Source organism: Emys orbicularis, chromosome 13 (genome assembly GCF_028017835.1).
Source record: "Emys orbicularis isolate rEmyOrb1 chromosome 13, rEmyOrb1.hap1, whole genome shotgun sequence".
Taxonomy (NCBI): domain Eukaryota; kingdom Metazoa; phylum Chordata; order Testudines; family Emydidae; genus Emys; species Emys orbicularis.
This window is the reverse complement of record NC_088695.1, coordinates 11678512-11695346: the sequence shown is the minus strand read 5'-3', so window position 1 is coordinate 11695346 and position 16835 is coordinate 11678512. Positions and strand designations below refer to the sequence as shown.

The window sequence follows — 16835 nt, the reverse complement described above, 5'->3', positions numbered from 1 at the left end:
TCCTCTGGCAGTGGCTATGAAAGAGCACCCGTCAGCTGATCGTAAATAAAAGCTTGGTGTCCGTATCCTTGTCTCCGTGCCTCCTTGGGGTAATTGAACAAGCTCCAGGGGGAAACGAGCCGAATTGGCTAACAAAATGGCGACCCAGATGGGACTTCTCTCCCTGTAGGGGACTCTGACCGACGGCCAAGAGCAATTCTGAGGAGTGGCCACCCTGAGCGTTGGTTTGCTCGGGCCTCAGGTTGTTACAATTGGCCGGGACGGCTGTGTCCCCTCTAAAGAGAACTCCAAAAGACACGGAAGCAGGACGGCTCCAAAGAAGGGAAGATCCAACTGCCGGACGCGGCCACTCCGGGCGGTAAGTGCGTTTACCTCCTGGGTTTTGAGGAATAACGCCCCCGAAGTGTGGGTTGGATGGTAGATACCCTTTAGGCAGCCTGTGTAAGGAAGGGTATATTGGCATTGTTGTATTCTGTGTATACCTTGTTATTGTGTTGTTGTGTTGTTAAGTAAATAAGGAATGGCCCATGTATAATTCCACTAACTCTACGAGTCCGTGGGCCATTCTGGATAATTACTGGGACTTAGAAAAGCCCCAGGGAGTGCTCCTGTTCATAGGAGGAGTAATCTTGTTTTTCCTCCTAATGATCTGCTGGAAGCCAAAAATATAAAAGACTGTGATTTTATTCATGTAAAGTAACACTGACCAGGTCCGAGGCTTAAGCTGACTTCAGCCGCCCCAAGACTCCTGCGAGGGGAAACCCGGTGACCAGGATATCTTGATTGCAAGGGGGGTCAGCCGAACCTCGTGACCAAGTGTCTCCCTAAATTAGGGCTAGAGCCCTGTCTTTTCCTTATCTCGAAAGTTGAATAAGAGCACGATGGGGTCCGGACAGAGTACCTCCTCCGGGACACCCTTAAGATGTATGCTAAATAACTGGAAAAAGTTTAGAGACCATACTGATTATGGAATTGCATTATGTAAGGATAATCTTGTAAAGTTTTGTACTCTTGAATGGACAACATTTGGGGTAGAATGGCCTGAGGGGGGGACACTCAAGCCAGAGACCGTACAAGCAGTACATAGTATTGTGATCAGGGATGGGCATTGGGACCAATACCCCTATATAGACATCTGGCAGGACCTGGTAGCTAACCCTCCCCCATGGTTGCAAAAATGTAAGGCAAGGACCATTAAAACTTTACTGGCCCGTGACCCTATTAAGAAACCCTGTCCTCCTGTTAAGAAAACTTGCCCGCCAGCTGTAATTCCTTCGGCCCCCGATCCGATGCCTCCTCCTCCCTTGTACCCTGGCCTTCCCATTTCCCCACCCCAAAATGGGGGCCCCTCCCCGCCTCCTCAGGGTAACGCTTCAACTGTAAAAATAAGAAAGGAATCAAGTGACCCTTCACCCGTAAAATTTGAAAAGGAGCCAAGTGACCAAGCAGGGGATGCGTCAAATAGCCAAGACTCCTCTGGAGAAGAGTCCACCCCAACCCCCTCGCATAGCCCGGTAGCTGGTCGCACAAGGAGCCAGGTTGGCTCCAAGGACTGGGACATAGATTCCACTTATCCACCTGGGGAAACGAAGATAAAATTTGTTAGTCCATCGGGTAAAAAGAGTGACGCAGTATTTCAAGCACCCCTTCGAGAGGTTTTGGATCACGGTGGTGACCTTAAAATGATATATGTTCCCTTTACCACTAGTGACTTATATAATTGGAAGCAGCAGAATCCCCCGTTTTCGGAGGACCCCGCCCCACTAACTGCGGTATTTGAGACCTTAATTACGGCTCATAACCCTACCTGGGGCGATATGAGAGTTGCGCTTAATACTCTATTAACCGCAGGAGAGAGACGCCTGGTTCTCTCAAAAGCTCGCGAACAGTTACTTGAGCAAGGGAAAAACTCGGCTGAGGTAGATGCTCTGCTGCCTGAGAGCCCCCCTGACTGGCCACAGAATAAAGTTGGCGAGCCTAAACATAGAGAATACGCCGCGGCCATAGTACAGGGAATGAAACGTTGTATCCAAAAAACCCCGAATTGGTCCAAGCTGTATAACATAAGACAGGAAAAGAACGAAAATCCAGCTGCCTTCTATGAGCGGCTCTGTAATACTTGTAAAAGATACACAGACTTAGATCCTGAAAGTGCTAATGGGAAACAGGTACTAATTCCTCTCTTTATTGGGCAATCTTATGAGGACATTAGGAAAAAGCTGCAGAAGCTGGAGGGGGCGGCGGGCAAAAATATAGAGGAACTGTTAGTAATTGCCATGAAGGTTTACGATCGAAGGGATGATGAAGAGCGAAAGAAAGGGGCCCGCGCCTTGGCCATGGCCCTGAGGGGAGGATATGAGGAAAAGGGGGGCAAAAGTAAGGGACGGGCAGGGCCACCGGGAAAGGGAAAAGGCCCCCGTCTGGGTCGGAATCAGTGTGCCATCTGTAAGGAAGAAGGGCACTGGAAAAATGAATGCCCCCAACGACAGGTTACAGGAAAGGAGTGTAAGGATAGAGCTCCGCCCCTCCCTATCTTCTACTACAATACAGGACTCCCGGGGAAAGAATCCTCCCCATAGGGAGGCCGGGGGACCCAGCGGCCCCTCCTGGCAGCACAAGCCGCCAGCCTGGATCCCACGGTAAAAATCAGAATAGAGGGCCGCCCAATAGAAGCCCTTATTGATACTGGGGCCACCCTTAGTTTGCTCCCCCTTAATAAGGCTCCCCGAGGTAGGGCTCAGGGATGTGCAATGGTACAGGGGATTGAGGGACAAACTACAGCTTTGGAAAAGACTTTGCCTCTCCTCGTAAAGATAGGGGACCATCAGATTTCCCATCAGTTCGTTTGTAGCCCCTCCTGTCCCATAGCACTTCTTGGACGAGACATCCTCACTAAGTTGCGGGTAGAAATTTCATTTGATAATGGAACTATGGAGGTCAGGCTTCCTAAGCAACAAGCCTCTAACTACCAGATGGCACTTGTGAGTGCTAGAAATCTCTCTCCGGGGGGTCGGGGGAGGGATGAGAACCAGCTGCAAGGGGTCCATTCAGAAGTATGGGCAGAGGAGGGAGGCGTAGCCCGTGCCAGAAATGCCTTACCGGTGCATGTCCCTCTTAAGGAAGGGAGCCGCCCAGTTCAAATTCGACAATACCCCCTTAAGTTAACCACTCGGATTGGGTTAAAGCCTCTTATTCAAAAGTTTCTGCAGTATGGGTGGCTCACGGAGGGTACATCCCCATATAACACCCCGATAATAGGAGTCCCTAAACCTAATGGGCAGTACCGATTGGTTCAAGATCTAAGGCAGGTTAACAAACTAATAGAGGCCCCCTATCCGGTAGTCCCAAACCCTCATACTATCTTGGGACAGGTCCCTAAGAACCATAGCTGGTTCTCTGTGATAGATTTAAAAGATGCTTTCTTTTCTATACCCCTTGATGAGGAATCCCAAAGGCTGTTTGCCTTTGAATGGGAGGACCCAGATACTCACTACAAGGCTCAGTATCTTTGGACTGTGGTCCCCCAGGGACTTACTTGTGCACCCGAGATTTTTGGCAGCCAGTTGAAAAGGGACCTGGCTCCGTTTTTGGCTAACCACCCCTCATGCAATATAGTTCAGTACTGCGATGATCTGCTTTTAAGCACTGAAACAGAAGCAGCCTGTAAAGAACAGACAGTAAAACTCCTTAACTACCTCGGGGCACAGGGGTATAAGGTTTCAAAGGAAAAAGCTCAATTGGTTAAACAACAGGTTACCTTTCTCGGATATCATATATGCCAAGGGAAACGTAGTTTGGGCAAGGAAAGAATCCAGGTTATACTTGACAGCCCTGAACCCCGGAATCCCCGTGAGTTAAGGGCTTTCCTGGGCTTAACTGGCTTTTGTCGGCTCTGGATCCCTGACTATGGGGGAAAGGCTAAACCATTATATGAATCCTTGACTAAGGAGGGTCTGCTTCACTGGACATGGAATAGGGAAATGGGAAAAGCATTTCGAGAGCTTAAAGAAGCCTTGGTTCAGCCTCCAGCTCTAGCCCTCCCAGATCCCCGGAAACCCTTCACCTTGTATGTTCATGAAAGAGGGGGGGTAGCAGCTGGAGTCCTATGCCAAAGGTCGGGACCAACATGGCAACCTATTGGATATTATTCAAAGGTGTTGGACCCTGTCGCCAAGGGGTGGCCTGCCTGTCTACGGGCTGTTGCGGCCACTGCCCTCCTTGTCCAGGAAGCCGAAAAATTGACCCTGGGTGGGGACACTGAGGTTGTGGTCCCCCACGGGGTACCTCAAATACTGGGAACAGGCGCAGGAGAAAAACATTTAAATCCCAGCCGACATACTAGGTATGAGGTAGGGCTTTTGCTGGCCCCTAACTTAACTTTTAAGACCGTTAGCTCCCTTAACCCAGCTACCTTGCTACCTGATCCCCAGACTTCCCGTGGGGCTAGCCCCACTCATGACTGTGTTGAAGTCTTGCAACAGGAAACCAAACCCCGCCCTGACCTTTCGGACTTGCCTTGGCCCAATCCCGATATCGAGGGGTATGTTGATGGATCTAGCTATGTAGTGAACGGCAAGCGGTTTACTGGGGCAGCGGTAGTGATTAAGGGCAAGGGAGTGCACAGGTTTAAACTCAGCCCTAATCTATCCGCTCAAGCAGCAGAACTAGTGGCCCTTATAGAGGCTCTCCGAATGGGAACCGGGAAAACTCTTAACCTGTACACTGACAGTCGTTATGCCTACATGGTGGTGCATGCGCACGGAACCCTATGGAAGGAAAGAGGGTTTATTACAGCTTCAGGCCAAAAGATTGCACACGGAAGCCTCATTAAAGTGCTTCTTGAGGCACTGATGCTTCCCCTCCGGGTTGCCGTGATACATGTGCGCGCCCATGGAAAAGCCCCTGAGGCCGAGCAGCGTAGGTATAATCACCTAGCTGATCAGGCTGCGAAGGAGGCCGCCCAAGACGGAGCCTCTTGGCTTCTGATGGTCCAAGACACAGAGGCTGAGGCTCCTCCTCCCCAATATTCAGCTGAGGAAATTGGCCATGCGAAGGCTGCAGGAGCCAGGCAGATTTCCTCTGGATGGTGGAAATTACCAGGGGGAGAAATCTTTGTCCCTCGACCAGTGCTTCAGGAAATTCTTCGGCTTATGCATGGAGAGGGACACATGGGGTCGGGAGCCATGGTTGATTTAGCTACCCGATCCCTTAAGGGGCTGGGCATGCACATGGAAGCTCAAAGAATTGTCAGTAATTGTCCTGTTTGTCAGCGAACAAACCAAAAAGGGTGCGGCCCTCCTGCCCCAATGGGAGGACGGCCCTGGGCTGCTTTCCCTTTTCAGAAATGGCAGGTTGATTTTGCTGAAATGCCTCCTTGTAGGGGCTATAAATACATACTCGTGTTTGTGGATCAGCTCACTGGATGGGTAGAATGTTATCCCACTCGACATTGTCAAGCCCGAGCTGTCACTAAGGCTTTGTTACATGAAATACTTCCTCGTTTCCATCTCCCCGAGGTAATTGAGTCTGACCAGGGGAGCCACTTTACTTCACAAGTGGTTCAGCAGGTTTCTCGGGCCCTCGGTATACAGTGGAAATTGCATACACCCTGGAGGCCGCAAAGCTCAGGACAGGTAGAAAGAATGAACAGAACTCTCAAGGACACTCTTACTAAAATATGTACAGAGTCCAGTTTAAAGTGGCTCGATGCTCTACCACTTGCCCTGACCCGCGTTCGAAGGGCCCCACGTAAGGGTCTTAAACTTTCACCCTTTGAACTGGTCTTTGGGTTTCCCCCCCGAGTACTTATCCCAGGATTCCGGGAAGATGTAAACTGGGAAGTGGGGAACGATTCTTTATGGAAACAGGTATCTGGGCTGCAATCTGTTTTGTTACAGCTACATCGATACGCGGCATCTTTCCAGGCCCTCCCCTTGGATCAGCCCGTGCATCCGTTCCAGATTGGGGATCAAGTCCTTATCAGGAGGTGGAAGCGTGATCCCCTCACTCCACGTTGGGACGGCCCGTATACTGTCTCGCTCATCAGCCAGACTGCAGTTAAGATCCTTGGAAGCGACAAGTGGACACACCATACACGGGTAAAACGTTTTCTAAACCCTAACCAGGAAAGTCAGGAGAACGAGCCAACAGAAGAGGACACCAGCCCTCTGCCCGCCCTGGCACCGGAAGCCCGGGGTGGCACAGGCGAAGACTCCATCTGGGAGTACCAAGGATTAGACGGACTAAAGGGACTGTTTAAAAGAAAGAAGCAATAAAGTCATTTATAATATTTCTGTTTATGTATTTCCATTATTGCTATGGTTGGGAAAATAGGTTTTTACAATTAGGGGAAACAGTAGCAAGCTCTTTTAATCTTAGTAAATGTTGGGTATGTGGGGGTCCAGGAGGTTTAAATAAATGGCCTTGGGTAGCTCAGCCGGTGCAACCCAAATGGTGGGTCAGTAACTTAAGTATAGTACACGAAGGAACGGGAATATGGACTGAGGATAGTAGTCCCTGGCGACTCTATTCTTCCGGAATAGGAACCTTTTGCCTTAACCGGACGAGGCAAGGGGGAGTGTACTTAGGAGAAAGCAAATGTGATTGGACTTTATCCCTAGGATACGATTGCTATGATTCCAACTGTAACACGTATAATTGTTCCAGGTACCAAGGACGATGGAACCTTACCCATGTGAAACTTTCTAATAGTAGCTGGGTAAAATGTTCCTATTGGCATCACAGGGGCAAAGGCTGTGAGGCAGTAGGATTAGACGGGTTCTTTGATGCTCTCGTTCTAAGTTGTCAGCGAGACAATACCACTAGTAAAGATCATGTGGTACGGTGGTATCAGTGGGCATGGCAACACCATAATGGGACCCGGACCTTCTTCAATCATTTTTGGTCTAGCACCGATAAGCCCGGACAAGGCTGTAATTGTATCTGGAAGGCGGGGGCCGGAGCTTGGAAATGCCACTACTGTGACTCAGAAGGTGAACCTACCATTACGGGAGCGCCTTTTCGAGCTGGCAATTCTTTATATTTTGACACAACATTGGAGGATTCTGAAACCTGGGATGGTCCCTTTGCTAAAGGGACTTGGGCCCTAAAAGGTCACTATTGGATCTGCGGGCAATATGCTTACAGAAGGTTGCCTCCAAATTGGACGGGCATATGTTATGTTGGGTACATTAGGCCCCTGTTCTTTTTGCTACCCCAAACACTGGGAAATAAGTTGGGAGTCAAAGTATATGATGACCTAGTTAGAGAAAAGCGGTTCGTGGACTCCTCTTTAACCGCCGGGAGTTCCCAAAAGTGGGAAGCTCAGGAGTGGCCTCCTGAAAGAATTATAGAACATTATGGACCAGCCACTTGGAACCCTAGCGAGTTAGTATCTGGGGCCAGGAAGCCTATTTATAACCTAAACCGGATAATTAGATTGCAGGCTGTGCTGGAAATAGTCACTAACCAGACAGCCACAGCACTCGACCTTTTGGCTGATCAGTCAACCCAAATGAGAAATGCAATTTATCAGCACCACATGGTTCTTGATTATTTGCTGGCAGAAGAAGGAGGAGTCTGTGCAAAATTGAACGAGTCCAATTGCTGTTTACAAATAGATAATAATGGAAAGGTGGTAAAACAGCTAACAAAGGAAATAAGAAAGTTAACCCATGTCCCAGTCCAAACTTGGGGTGGGTGGGACACAGACTGGTTTACCTCCTGGCTACCACAAATAGGATGGCTCCGAAAGGGTTTCCTCCTTGTTGTATTTTGTATCGCAACCCTATTAACCCTAGCTTGCTTCGCTCCTTGTTTAGTTGCATTAGTTAAACGCATAACTAATCAGATTGTATATCAGCGAATGATGGCACTATATCAACCAGTAAAAACGAAGGACTGGGGGGTCTAGAAGCTCTCAACATGCTTTTAAGGGGGGATAACTGATAGAGAAATAGTTAAAGACAGCTATTCGCTCGGGGCATTCCTTTGCTTATCACATCAGTTAATCCACACCCTCTGTTTATTATCCCAGTTGATCTCTGCATGTATGTAATCTCTCCTAGATACACGTACACAAAAATACCTAGGGGAAGATGTTAAGCAGACCCCTAGTATGTCCAAAAAGGAATTTAAGAAATGTATATCGTTGCACGTAAACATGTTTGTACACTAGTATATAAGAAGGCATTCTGAACCAGTAAGGTGTGTCTCTTTCCTCTGGCAGTGGCTATGAAAGAGCACCCGTCAGCTGATCGTAAATAAAAGCTTGGTGTCCGTATCCTTGTCTCCGTGCCTCCTTGGGGTAATTGAACAAGCTCCAGGGGGAAACGAGCCGAATTGGCTAACATTACCCAACATTCATGACCATACATGGGTGGCGCGTGAGCTCCCCCCTTTGGGGAGGCTAGCCACAGGGCCCCACCGCTATTGCCCCTTCCTTGTCTGCTGGAGCCCCAAGCCTCCTCCCCACCCCCCGCAGCCAGAGGACCCCCGGTCAAACCACCCTGGGCCATATCCGGCACCCGAACCGGGCCGCCCGCCGGACCCAGCGCCGGATTGCCTGCTGGCCCCCACCGGCTTCGGGGGAGAGGGTGGAGCATGGGCAGGGCCAGGACCTGGGTCAGGGGAGGCTTAGCCTCACCTCGCCTATTATACCCACCACCCATGTGACCATAGGTGAGGATGGGACATAGAGCGACATGTAACCCCCCAACTCAAACACCAGGCACGTATTTATTCTCTCCCCTGCGTGTAACTGAGCGCTACCCCTGGGCATCGCGTGTTATTCCCTGCACAGAGAGAAACGCGCGCACTTTTCTGCCCAGCCCCCTGGGCGGCGGGGAAGGGGGGACGGCTCTGTGCAACCAAGGCTCATGTTGCAGCCCAGCCAGGGCTGCCCCAGGCATGGAAACGCCCCTTTCCTGTAACAGACACTGAACACGTGGAAATTTCAAATCGCTGCTGCTGCTGCATTTGCAAGGTGCGGGCTGGCTGCACGTGGGGTGCAGGGAGCCCTGGCCATGGCCACAGAGAGCTCTGGGGTAGAGACCCTGCAAAGAGAGCTGGCTTGCTCCATCTGTCTGGAGTACTTTCAGGACCCGGTGTCGATACAATGCGGACACAATTTCTGCCGAGCCTGCATCAGCCAGTGCTGGGCGGGATTGGTTAGAAACTTCTCCTGCCCCCAGTGCAGAAAAACTGCCCGGAAAAGAAACTTCAGGCCCAACAGGGAGCTGGCGAGAGTTATCGAAATAGCCAAAGGGCTGAGTTTCCAGGCAGCCAAAGGCTTGGGAAGGTGTGAGAAACACCAGGAGGCTCTGAAACTGTTCGGTGAAGAGGATGAAACCCCCATCTGTGTGGTTTGCAGAGTCTCCCAGGCTCACAGAGCTCACACGGTGGTTCCCATAGAGGAGGCTGGCTTGGATTACAAGGTAAGGAAGCTCTGGCTAGGGCTAGAGAGTTTGTGCCTCTTTTTATTTGTTTTAATAGCACTGTTATTTCAGGGGACAAAGAGTAAGAGTCACACAGTCCTTCAGACACAGGACTTTGTGTAGACTAAACCCCCCAAGGCAAAGAAAACCTCACACACCAAAATACTTCAATCCACTCAAACCCTTCTCTTGGATCAGGAACAAATCCAGACCCGCCTGCAGGAAGAGAGGGCAAAGCTGCTGGGATTTAAAGAGACTGAAAAGGGGAGATGCCAGCAGCATCTGGTAGGTGCCTGTTGTTACGCAAGCAGGGACATGGATTTGGGGGGCTGTGTGTCCGGGGGAGTGTCACTCTGTGAACAGGGGAGGTAATTGTTGATGGAGCTTGGCTGCCTGTGTGTAAGGTGGTAACTTCTGAACACTGCATCTGATCCATGCCAAAATTTCAGGGGATGCTCTAGGCCTCAACAGCCAGAGCCCTATAGATTTGGGGGACAACTGGGACATTCAAAGAGAGGGTAAAATGGGAGCCACCCACATCTGTGGATGGCCCTTGTTAACACATTGCAGTATAACAATAGCCCCGCTCATCTTCCCAATAGAGGGTAACTGTGTTCACACCCTGAATTACAAAAGGAATAATTGCTGTCCCTGGTGGAGGGAGCCATGGGGCGGGTACTTAGCCTGCAGGGGAAGCCAGAGGGAGTAGAGAGACATAGCCCCCCTAATTGGGGGGTCCTGCTCTGTGTGGGGTGGGGAAGGGGGCCTGGCATGGTGTGGTGAATTGAGGACCCTGCTCTGTGAGGGGGGTGGAAGGCCCCTGGTACGGTGGCCCGATCTGTGTCTTTGTATGTCCCTTTCCGTGGGCTGGATTGTGGCAGTGACTCCCTGCCCTGCATTGAGGCTGGGCCAGACCCAGGAGAGGGGCCGTGGGCACTGGACAGTGCAGGCATAGGGCCCTGGTCCTGCTTCCTTCTTCCCTTGTCACTAGGGCCACTAGCCTGGAGCTGTCCTGGCAGGTCTGCAAGTGTGGCCAGTCCCACACATAAGAGAGAGGCCCATTTTTCTCCTCCATCACATGCCCCTTATGCACCCTGCTGGGACCTGTCTCAGTCAGGGTCCCAGTGTTCCCATTTGCACATGGCTGGCTCTGGGGGTGTCAGAAGATCAGAGTTTTCCTCAGAACTTCTGAATTATTTTCTCCACCTCCCCTGCCCGCTCTCACCAAGCCTCTGCCAAGGTCATTGTGAGTCCTGCCCTTCCTGCTACTGGAAAGGACTCAGATGTGAAGGCCCCCTTTTATCCAGGGACAGACGGATCAGGTCAGATATGAGGCTGCACCAGTCAGAGCCACCAGGGCCAAGTGTGAGGCTCTAGGAACCCTGGGGAGAGTAGCAGGCAGAGCATTTTTATTTCTCAGTATCTCAAGTGCTGCATTTTTAGATGTATTGATGTCTAAAGTCTCCCCTCTGCTTTATCAAATGTCACTTGACTGTCCTCATGTCCCTGCTAATAAGACCCTGGACTTGCCTTTTTGAGCCCAGACGAACGTTTTCCTTATAAAACCTCTTCCAAGAAAACATCTCTGTAAAATCTGAAATTTGCTCAACAACTAGGAAACTGAACAAACCTCCGCTTGAGCAATTTAACTGGACAAAATGGGAAGAAAGTAAAGATCTAGCAGCACCAAATTAAAAAACAAATAGTTGAAATAAAATCTGGGTTTGTTTTGTTTTTTTAATTATTACTCTTATCCACTCTGGGTCCCTGAACTTCCCTTTCCCCTGTTTGTTACAGAAACAGACACAAGCCGAGAGGCAGAAGATTGTGTCTCTATTTCAACAACTGCACCAGATGCTGGAGGAAAAAGAGCGACTCCTGCTGGTCCGGCTAAAAGAGCTGGACAAGACGATTGTGAGGATACAGAATGAAAATGTCACCAAACTCTCCGAGGAGATTTCCCGACTCAGTGAGCAGATCAGTGAGATGGAGCGGAAGTGCCAGCAGGCAGCGAATGAATTCCCACAGGTGAGAACTCCAATCTCTGCAGCGAAATGGAGATGGGGTTTTCTATTGCTTTGTATCAATCTTGATTGTAGTTCATTTTCGTGCTGTGATTTGTCAGGGTGGTGGGAGAGGCGTATAATTATGGATCTTTCCAATCGAAATAAATAAACTCTATGAAGTTGGTGATCAGACCTCTTTTGGTCCAATGTCTGGGCACCTCACAAATATTAATGAAGATCTACTCACCAGGGTCTATAGTAGGTATGGTCTATCATCCCCATTTCATGGATGAGGAACTGTGGCCAGAGAGACTAAGTGATTTCCCTAAAGACACAGGGCCAAAGTCTCTGACGATGTCAAGAACTGACTCTGGGTCTCTTGAACCCCATTCCTGTGCCTTCATCACAAGGCCGGCCTTCTTCTCCTGCTTTGTTTGGGCCAAGAAAGGGTCTTGGGTCAATGCTTCAAGGCAGTTGTGCTAACCCAGTGTTTCTCAAACTGGGGTCCGCAGGCCTCACTGATCAACTCCTCCCGCTCCTTCCCTCAATTCCTCCCTCTCCCTCCCAGCACTTCTTGCTGGGAGGGAGAGGGAGGAGTGGGGACGCAGCGTGCTCGGGGGAGGGGGTGGAAAGAGGCGGGGAAGAGGAGGGGTGGGGTGGGGCCTTGGGGGAAGGGGGAAGGGGTGGAGTAGGGTGGGGCCTGGGACTGAGCGGAGATGGGGAGGCTTGGGGGTCCATGAAAATGTTTAAATCAAAATGGGGGTCCTCGGGTTGCTAAAGTTTGAGAACCGCTGTGCTAACCCGTCAAGAGGTCTGCACTGTGGCTAAAGGCCTACCCCCTTTAATCATGGTCCAGAGTGTATTTATTCATTTCAGAGTAGCAGCCGTGTTAGTCTGTATCCGCAAAAAGAACAGGAGTACTTGTGGCACCTTAGAGACTAACAAATTTATTAGAGCATAAGCTTTCGTGGGCTACAACCCACTTCTTCGGATGCATATGCTTATTCATTATAAGTTTACATTCACTGCTTTGTGCTTCAAAGGGACAGTGACAAGAAGGGGTAGATTTAGTGAAGGTGCAGTAAATACACCTGAGGTTACACTGTTCATTTTCACTTTTTGATTAAAAAAACTAGAGCAACATAAAATTAACCTGGCACACATGATATGGACTTAAAGCTGGCTAACTGACAGGTCTCAGTGTAATTGTAGACAGGGAATCATCACTGAACACATGTGTTTCTAGTGGGGTCCCTCAAAGATTGGTTCTGGCCCTATGCTATTTAACATAGGCTGGTGATAGGACAGTAGATTGGGAGGGCTCTGAGCTACTACAGCGAATTCTTTCCCAGGTGTCTGGCTGGTGGGTCTCGCCCACATGCTCACGGTCTAACTGATCGCCAGATTTGGGATCAGAAAGGAATTTTTCCCCGGATCAGATTGGCAGAGACCCTGGGGTTTTTTTGCCTTCCTCTGCAGCATGGGGCACGGGTCACTTGCAGGTTTAAACTAGTGTCAGTGGTGGATTCTCTGTAACTTGGAGTCTTTAAACCATGATTTGAGGACGTCAGTACCTCAGCCAGAGGTTAGGGGTCTATTAGGAGTGGGTGGGCGAGGGTCTGTGGCCTGCAACGTGCAGGAGGTCAGACAAGATGATCACGATGGTCCCTTCAGACCTAGGAATCTATGAAAAAGTGTAACCAGGTACAGAGATTTATGTAGTGTCAGTTTTCATTATTAGCACTGTGGGACTGAATCTCTCTCTCTTTCTCCCTCTCTTTTCCCCCCTCCCCTCCAGGATGTCAGAAGCACCTTGAGCAGGTATGTGTTGCCTTCTCACTCCTCCCTCGGGCTTCACCGTGCTGGGAAGGGTTCCAGCCAAATGCATGGGGGAGGATTAAAATTCAGATCCCAGCCTTCCTTGGCTGAACAAAATCCTGGGCTTGGTGCCCTTATTTAAGGCCCTGTGATTAATCATCCTAAAGGCTGGATTATTCACCTGAAAATAACTCCTTTCCCCTCCCTGGAGCTGGTCTTTCTTCACGTCGCAACTGAAGCATGTTAACTGGACCTGTGGGGGAAACTGGTGCCTTGACTGACAGTGTTCTGAGGCTGGGATCCACAGAGCAATTCAGTCACCTGACCCCTCAATCCAGCAGTCTTCACTATCCGAAATTCGTATTGACAGGTGATGTGATACATTATATGTTATAAAACAATGAATTAGAACATAAGAACGGCCATACTGGGTCAGACCAAAGGTTCATCTAGCCTAGTATCTGTCTTCCGACAGTGGCCAGTGCCAGGTGCTTCAGAGGGAATGAACAGAACAGGTAATCATCAAGTGATCTATTCCCAGCTTCTGGCAAACAGAGGCTAGGGGCACCGTCCCTGCCCATCCTGGCTACTAGCCATTGATGGACCTATCCTTCATGAATTTATCTAGTTCTTTTTTGAACCCTGTTATAGTCTTGGCCTTCACAACATCCTCTGGCAAAGAGTTCCACAGGTTGACTGCAGTCTGTCTCTCTAGGTGCAAGAAGGGGAAGTCCCAGCAGCAGGTGGAGATGCCTCTTGAGCTGGAGGAGTTCCTCAGTGAATTCTCTCAGGGGAACAGTGTCAGGAAGACGCTGAAGGAATCCAAAGGTACTGAGGCAGGAAATGGAGCTGTAACGCTGAATGTGAGAGGGGGCGGGCTCTGCCTGATCAGCTGATAAGGTAAAACCAAACAGCCAAAGAGGACAGGCAGCTGGTACAATATCTGAATCAAGTGAAGATTCTGGGGAATTATCCTTATGACTTAGCAGGAATGACATGAATGTGATTCCTTGGTCAAGAACCTGCTTATGCTAATTATTGAGGGATGTAAAGTCTTTTGGAGGATTTAAACTCTATTGTTGACGCCGAGGGCCCATGTTGTGTTCTTGATTCTGTTTAATATCAATCTGGCTTTCGTAGAAATTTTCTCTAGGTGCAATTCACCTCAAACAGAGTGACCAACCCAAGGGTTTTTCCTCTCCCTCTGGGTACCTCTGCATCTTTCCCGTAATTAAACCACAGTTCTCCCCCTCTCTCCTTTCCCCGGATTCGGAGGCCTCTGTGCCCTGTTCTTAGGGGTGAGGGGGGAATCTCCCCAGGCATAGGTGCCGACTCCGTGGGTGCTCCAGGGCTACAGGGAAAAAATAGTGCGTGCTCAGCACCTACCAGCAGCGCCCCCACAATCAGCTCCTCCCCCTCCCCACCAGTGCCTCCCGCCTACCAGTGGGCCCTGCCAATCAGCTCCTCCCCCTTCCCCCAGTGCCTCCCGCCCACCGCAATCAGCTGTTCAGCAGCGTGCAGGAAGCGCTGGGGGGGGGCGAGGAGCGAGGGCAGGGGCACTTGCGGGAGGGGGTGGAATGGAGTGGGAAGGGGTGGGGCCTTGGGGGAAGGAGTGGAGTGGGGGCGGGGCCTGGGGCGAAGCAGGGGTTGAGCACCCCCTGGGATATGATAAAGTTGGTGCCTGTGTCCCCAGGTGCTGCCTCTCTAAGGCCCAGGAATAGATTGCTCTAGGAACAGGTTCATATTGTCCATATTGCAGAATATGTGTATGTGGTGGCAGAAGATCTGTTTGCATTGTCGGTGGGGGGAATGGGGGGCGGGTTTAAGAAATAGTTATGAATGAAGAGAAATAGCAGCTCCCCCGTTAAAAATAAGGCAGAGGCGGTTGGGGTGACTCTTGCGGAGCCCTGTAAGCAGAGGGCACTGCTGTGTTGGGAGCCAGGCATGTCGCCGGGGATCGGCTGGATGTGGTGGGGGTTTACCCTCTCCCCATGGCTGGGTGGGGAGGGGTCTCTCCAGCTGGTGCCTCTGGCTCCTCCCACTGCCAGATTTCTTGTCCGTGTACTGCCCCCTTCTCTTTCCTTGCACGGGGGGGTGAGGTGGGTTCCCAAACTGCAACTAAAGCTGATGCCTCCATCCGGGCATCCTCCCCTGCTTCGTCCCTGATGATGGGAGTGGGGGAGAAGGCAGGGGGCAGCCATAACAGCACCCTTCTAGATTCTGGCAGGAGGGGGCTGCAGTGAAATCCCAGCTCAACCCCAGCACAGAGGCAGCTGCCTGGGACCCAGGACAGCGAGGCAGGAAATCGGGGAGTGTCCTAGCGAGGATGGGGCTGCTGGGGAGTGTGAGAAATGGTCCCAATGTCCCCTAAAGCTGAGCTCTGCCTCTAACCCTCTGATTCTCTCCCCCCCCCCCAGTGAATGTGACTCTGGATCCAGATACAGCTCATCCCGAACTCACGGTGTCTGAGGATCGGAGAAGCGTGAGATGGGGAGATACGCAGCGGCGAGTGCCTGACAATCCCAAAAGATTTGACGCTGAGCCCTGTGTGCTGGGCTGTGAGGGATTCACCTCGGGGAGACACTACTGGGAGGTGGATGTGGGGCATGGGGGATACTGGGCCATGGGGGTGGCCAGAGAGTCTGTGAGGAGGAAGGAAGAGATCAGCCATAGCCATGAGGCGGGAATCTGGGTTTTGTGCCAGTGCGTGGATGAATACTGGGCCCCGACCTCCCCTCTGACCACCCTCTATCTGAGCTGGGACCCCAGGAGGATTGGGGTTTTGCTGGACTACGAAGTGGGGCGGGTGTCTTTCTTCGACGCGGACAACGAGAAACCCATCTTCACTTTCCCGCCGGCCTCCTTCGGCGGGGAGAGAGTCCGCCCTTGGTTCTGTCTCTGTGGGGAGGACATGCAGCTCCAACTGTGTCCCTGAGGTGCAGCCCCCATCTGAAGTGCATTTCTGGCCTGCCAAAGCAACCTCGAGATGGGAGCGATCTGACTAGATGCGAGAATGACTCTGACCGGCCTGGTGGTCCCTGTTCTCTATGATCCCAGAGGGCTGTACATTTCTGCAGAGAATGAGACGGGGGTGGGGGTTGAAGTATGATTTAGTATATCACAAAAGGAGCTCTTGTCTGTTGCACTGGGTAAAAACGACAGAAATAAACTCTTTTATAAACTGGGGTGGTGCTCTCTTTTCCCTGCCATGCCTACTGGGTTCAAGGCAGGCTATGTGAGAAAGATTATTCATTAATAGTATAGTAAAAGCTGTGTTATCCGGCACTTTATGAACCGGAACGCTCTATTAACTGGCATTTCTGATCTCTCCCAATACAAATCTTCAATCTAGTAACCGGGACTAGTATACTGCCCAGGAGGTTATGCAATTGCACATTCTGCACTCTGCTTTTATGCAAAAGAGGCAGAAGACAAGTAAACAAACTAATATCAGGGATTTATTCAAAAAAAGCAGCTTCCAGGGTGTGTTATAGGGTCAGTATAGATTCAGCCCAATCTCTTACACCTACATCTACTGTACAATAATTGGTATTGATAATGCTGATCCGGAGGCACT

At 50.6% G+C, this 16835-nt stretch overlaps 1 protein-coding gene across 1 annotated transcript; it reads left to right on the top strand.

The window, feature by feature from the left end:
- The first annotated feature begins 9023 nt into the window (after positions 1-9023).
- LOC135888407 (E3 ubiquitin-protein ligase TRIM39-like) lies at positions 9024-16193 on the top strand. The gene is made up of 6 exons (XM_065416215.1): positions 9024-9434; positions 9633-9719; positions 11232-11462; positions 13239-13261; positions 13974-14086; positions 15676-16193. Exons 1-6 carry the CDS (start codon positions 9024-9026, stop codon positions 16191-16193), a joined length of 1383 nt encoding a protein of 460 aa, XP_065272287.1.
- Positions 16194-16835: the final 642 nt, after the last annotated feature.

Excerpts from the sequence above, each read along its gene's own strand:
- LOC135888407 (XM_065416215.1), top strand. The coding sequence starts at position 9,024 with ATGGCCACAGAGAGCTCTGGGGTAGAGACCCTGCAAAGAGAGCTGGCT. Across the intron at positions 9,435-9,632 it reads AGGCTGGCTTGGATTACAAG|GAACAAATCCAGACCCGCCT; the intron begins GTAAGGAAGCTC and ends CTCTTGGATCAG. Across the intron at positions 11,463-13,238 it reads CAGCGAATGAATTCCCACAG|GATGTCAGAAGCACCTTGAG; the intron begins GTGAGAACTCCA and ends CCTCCCCTCCAG.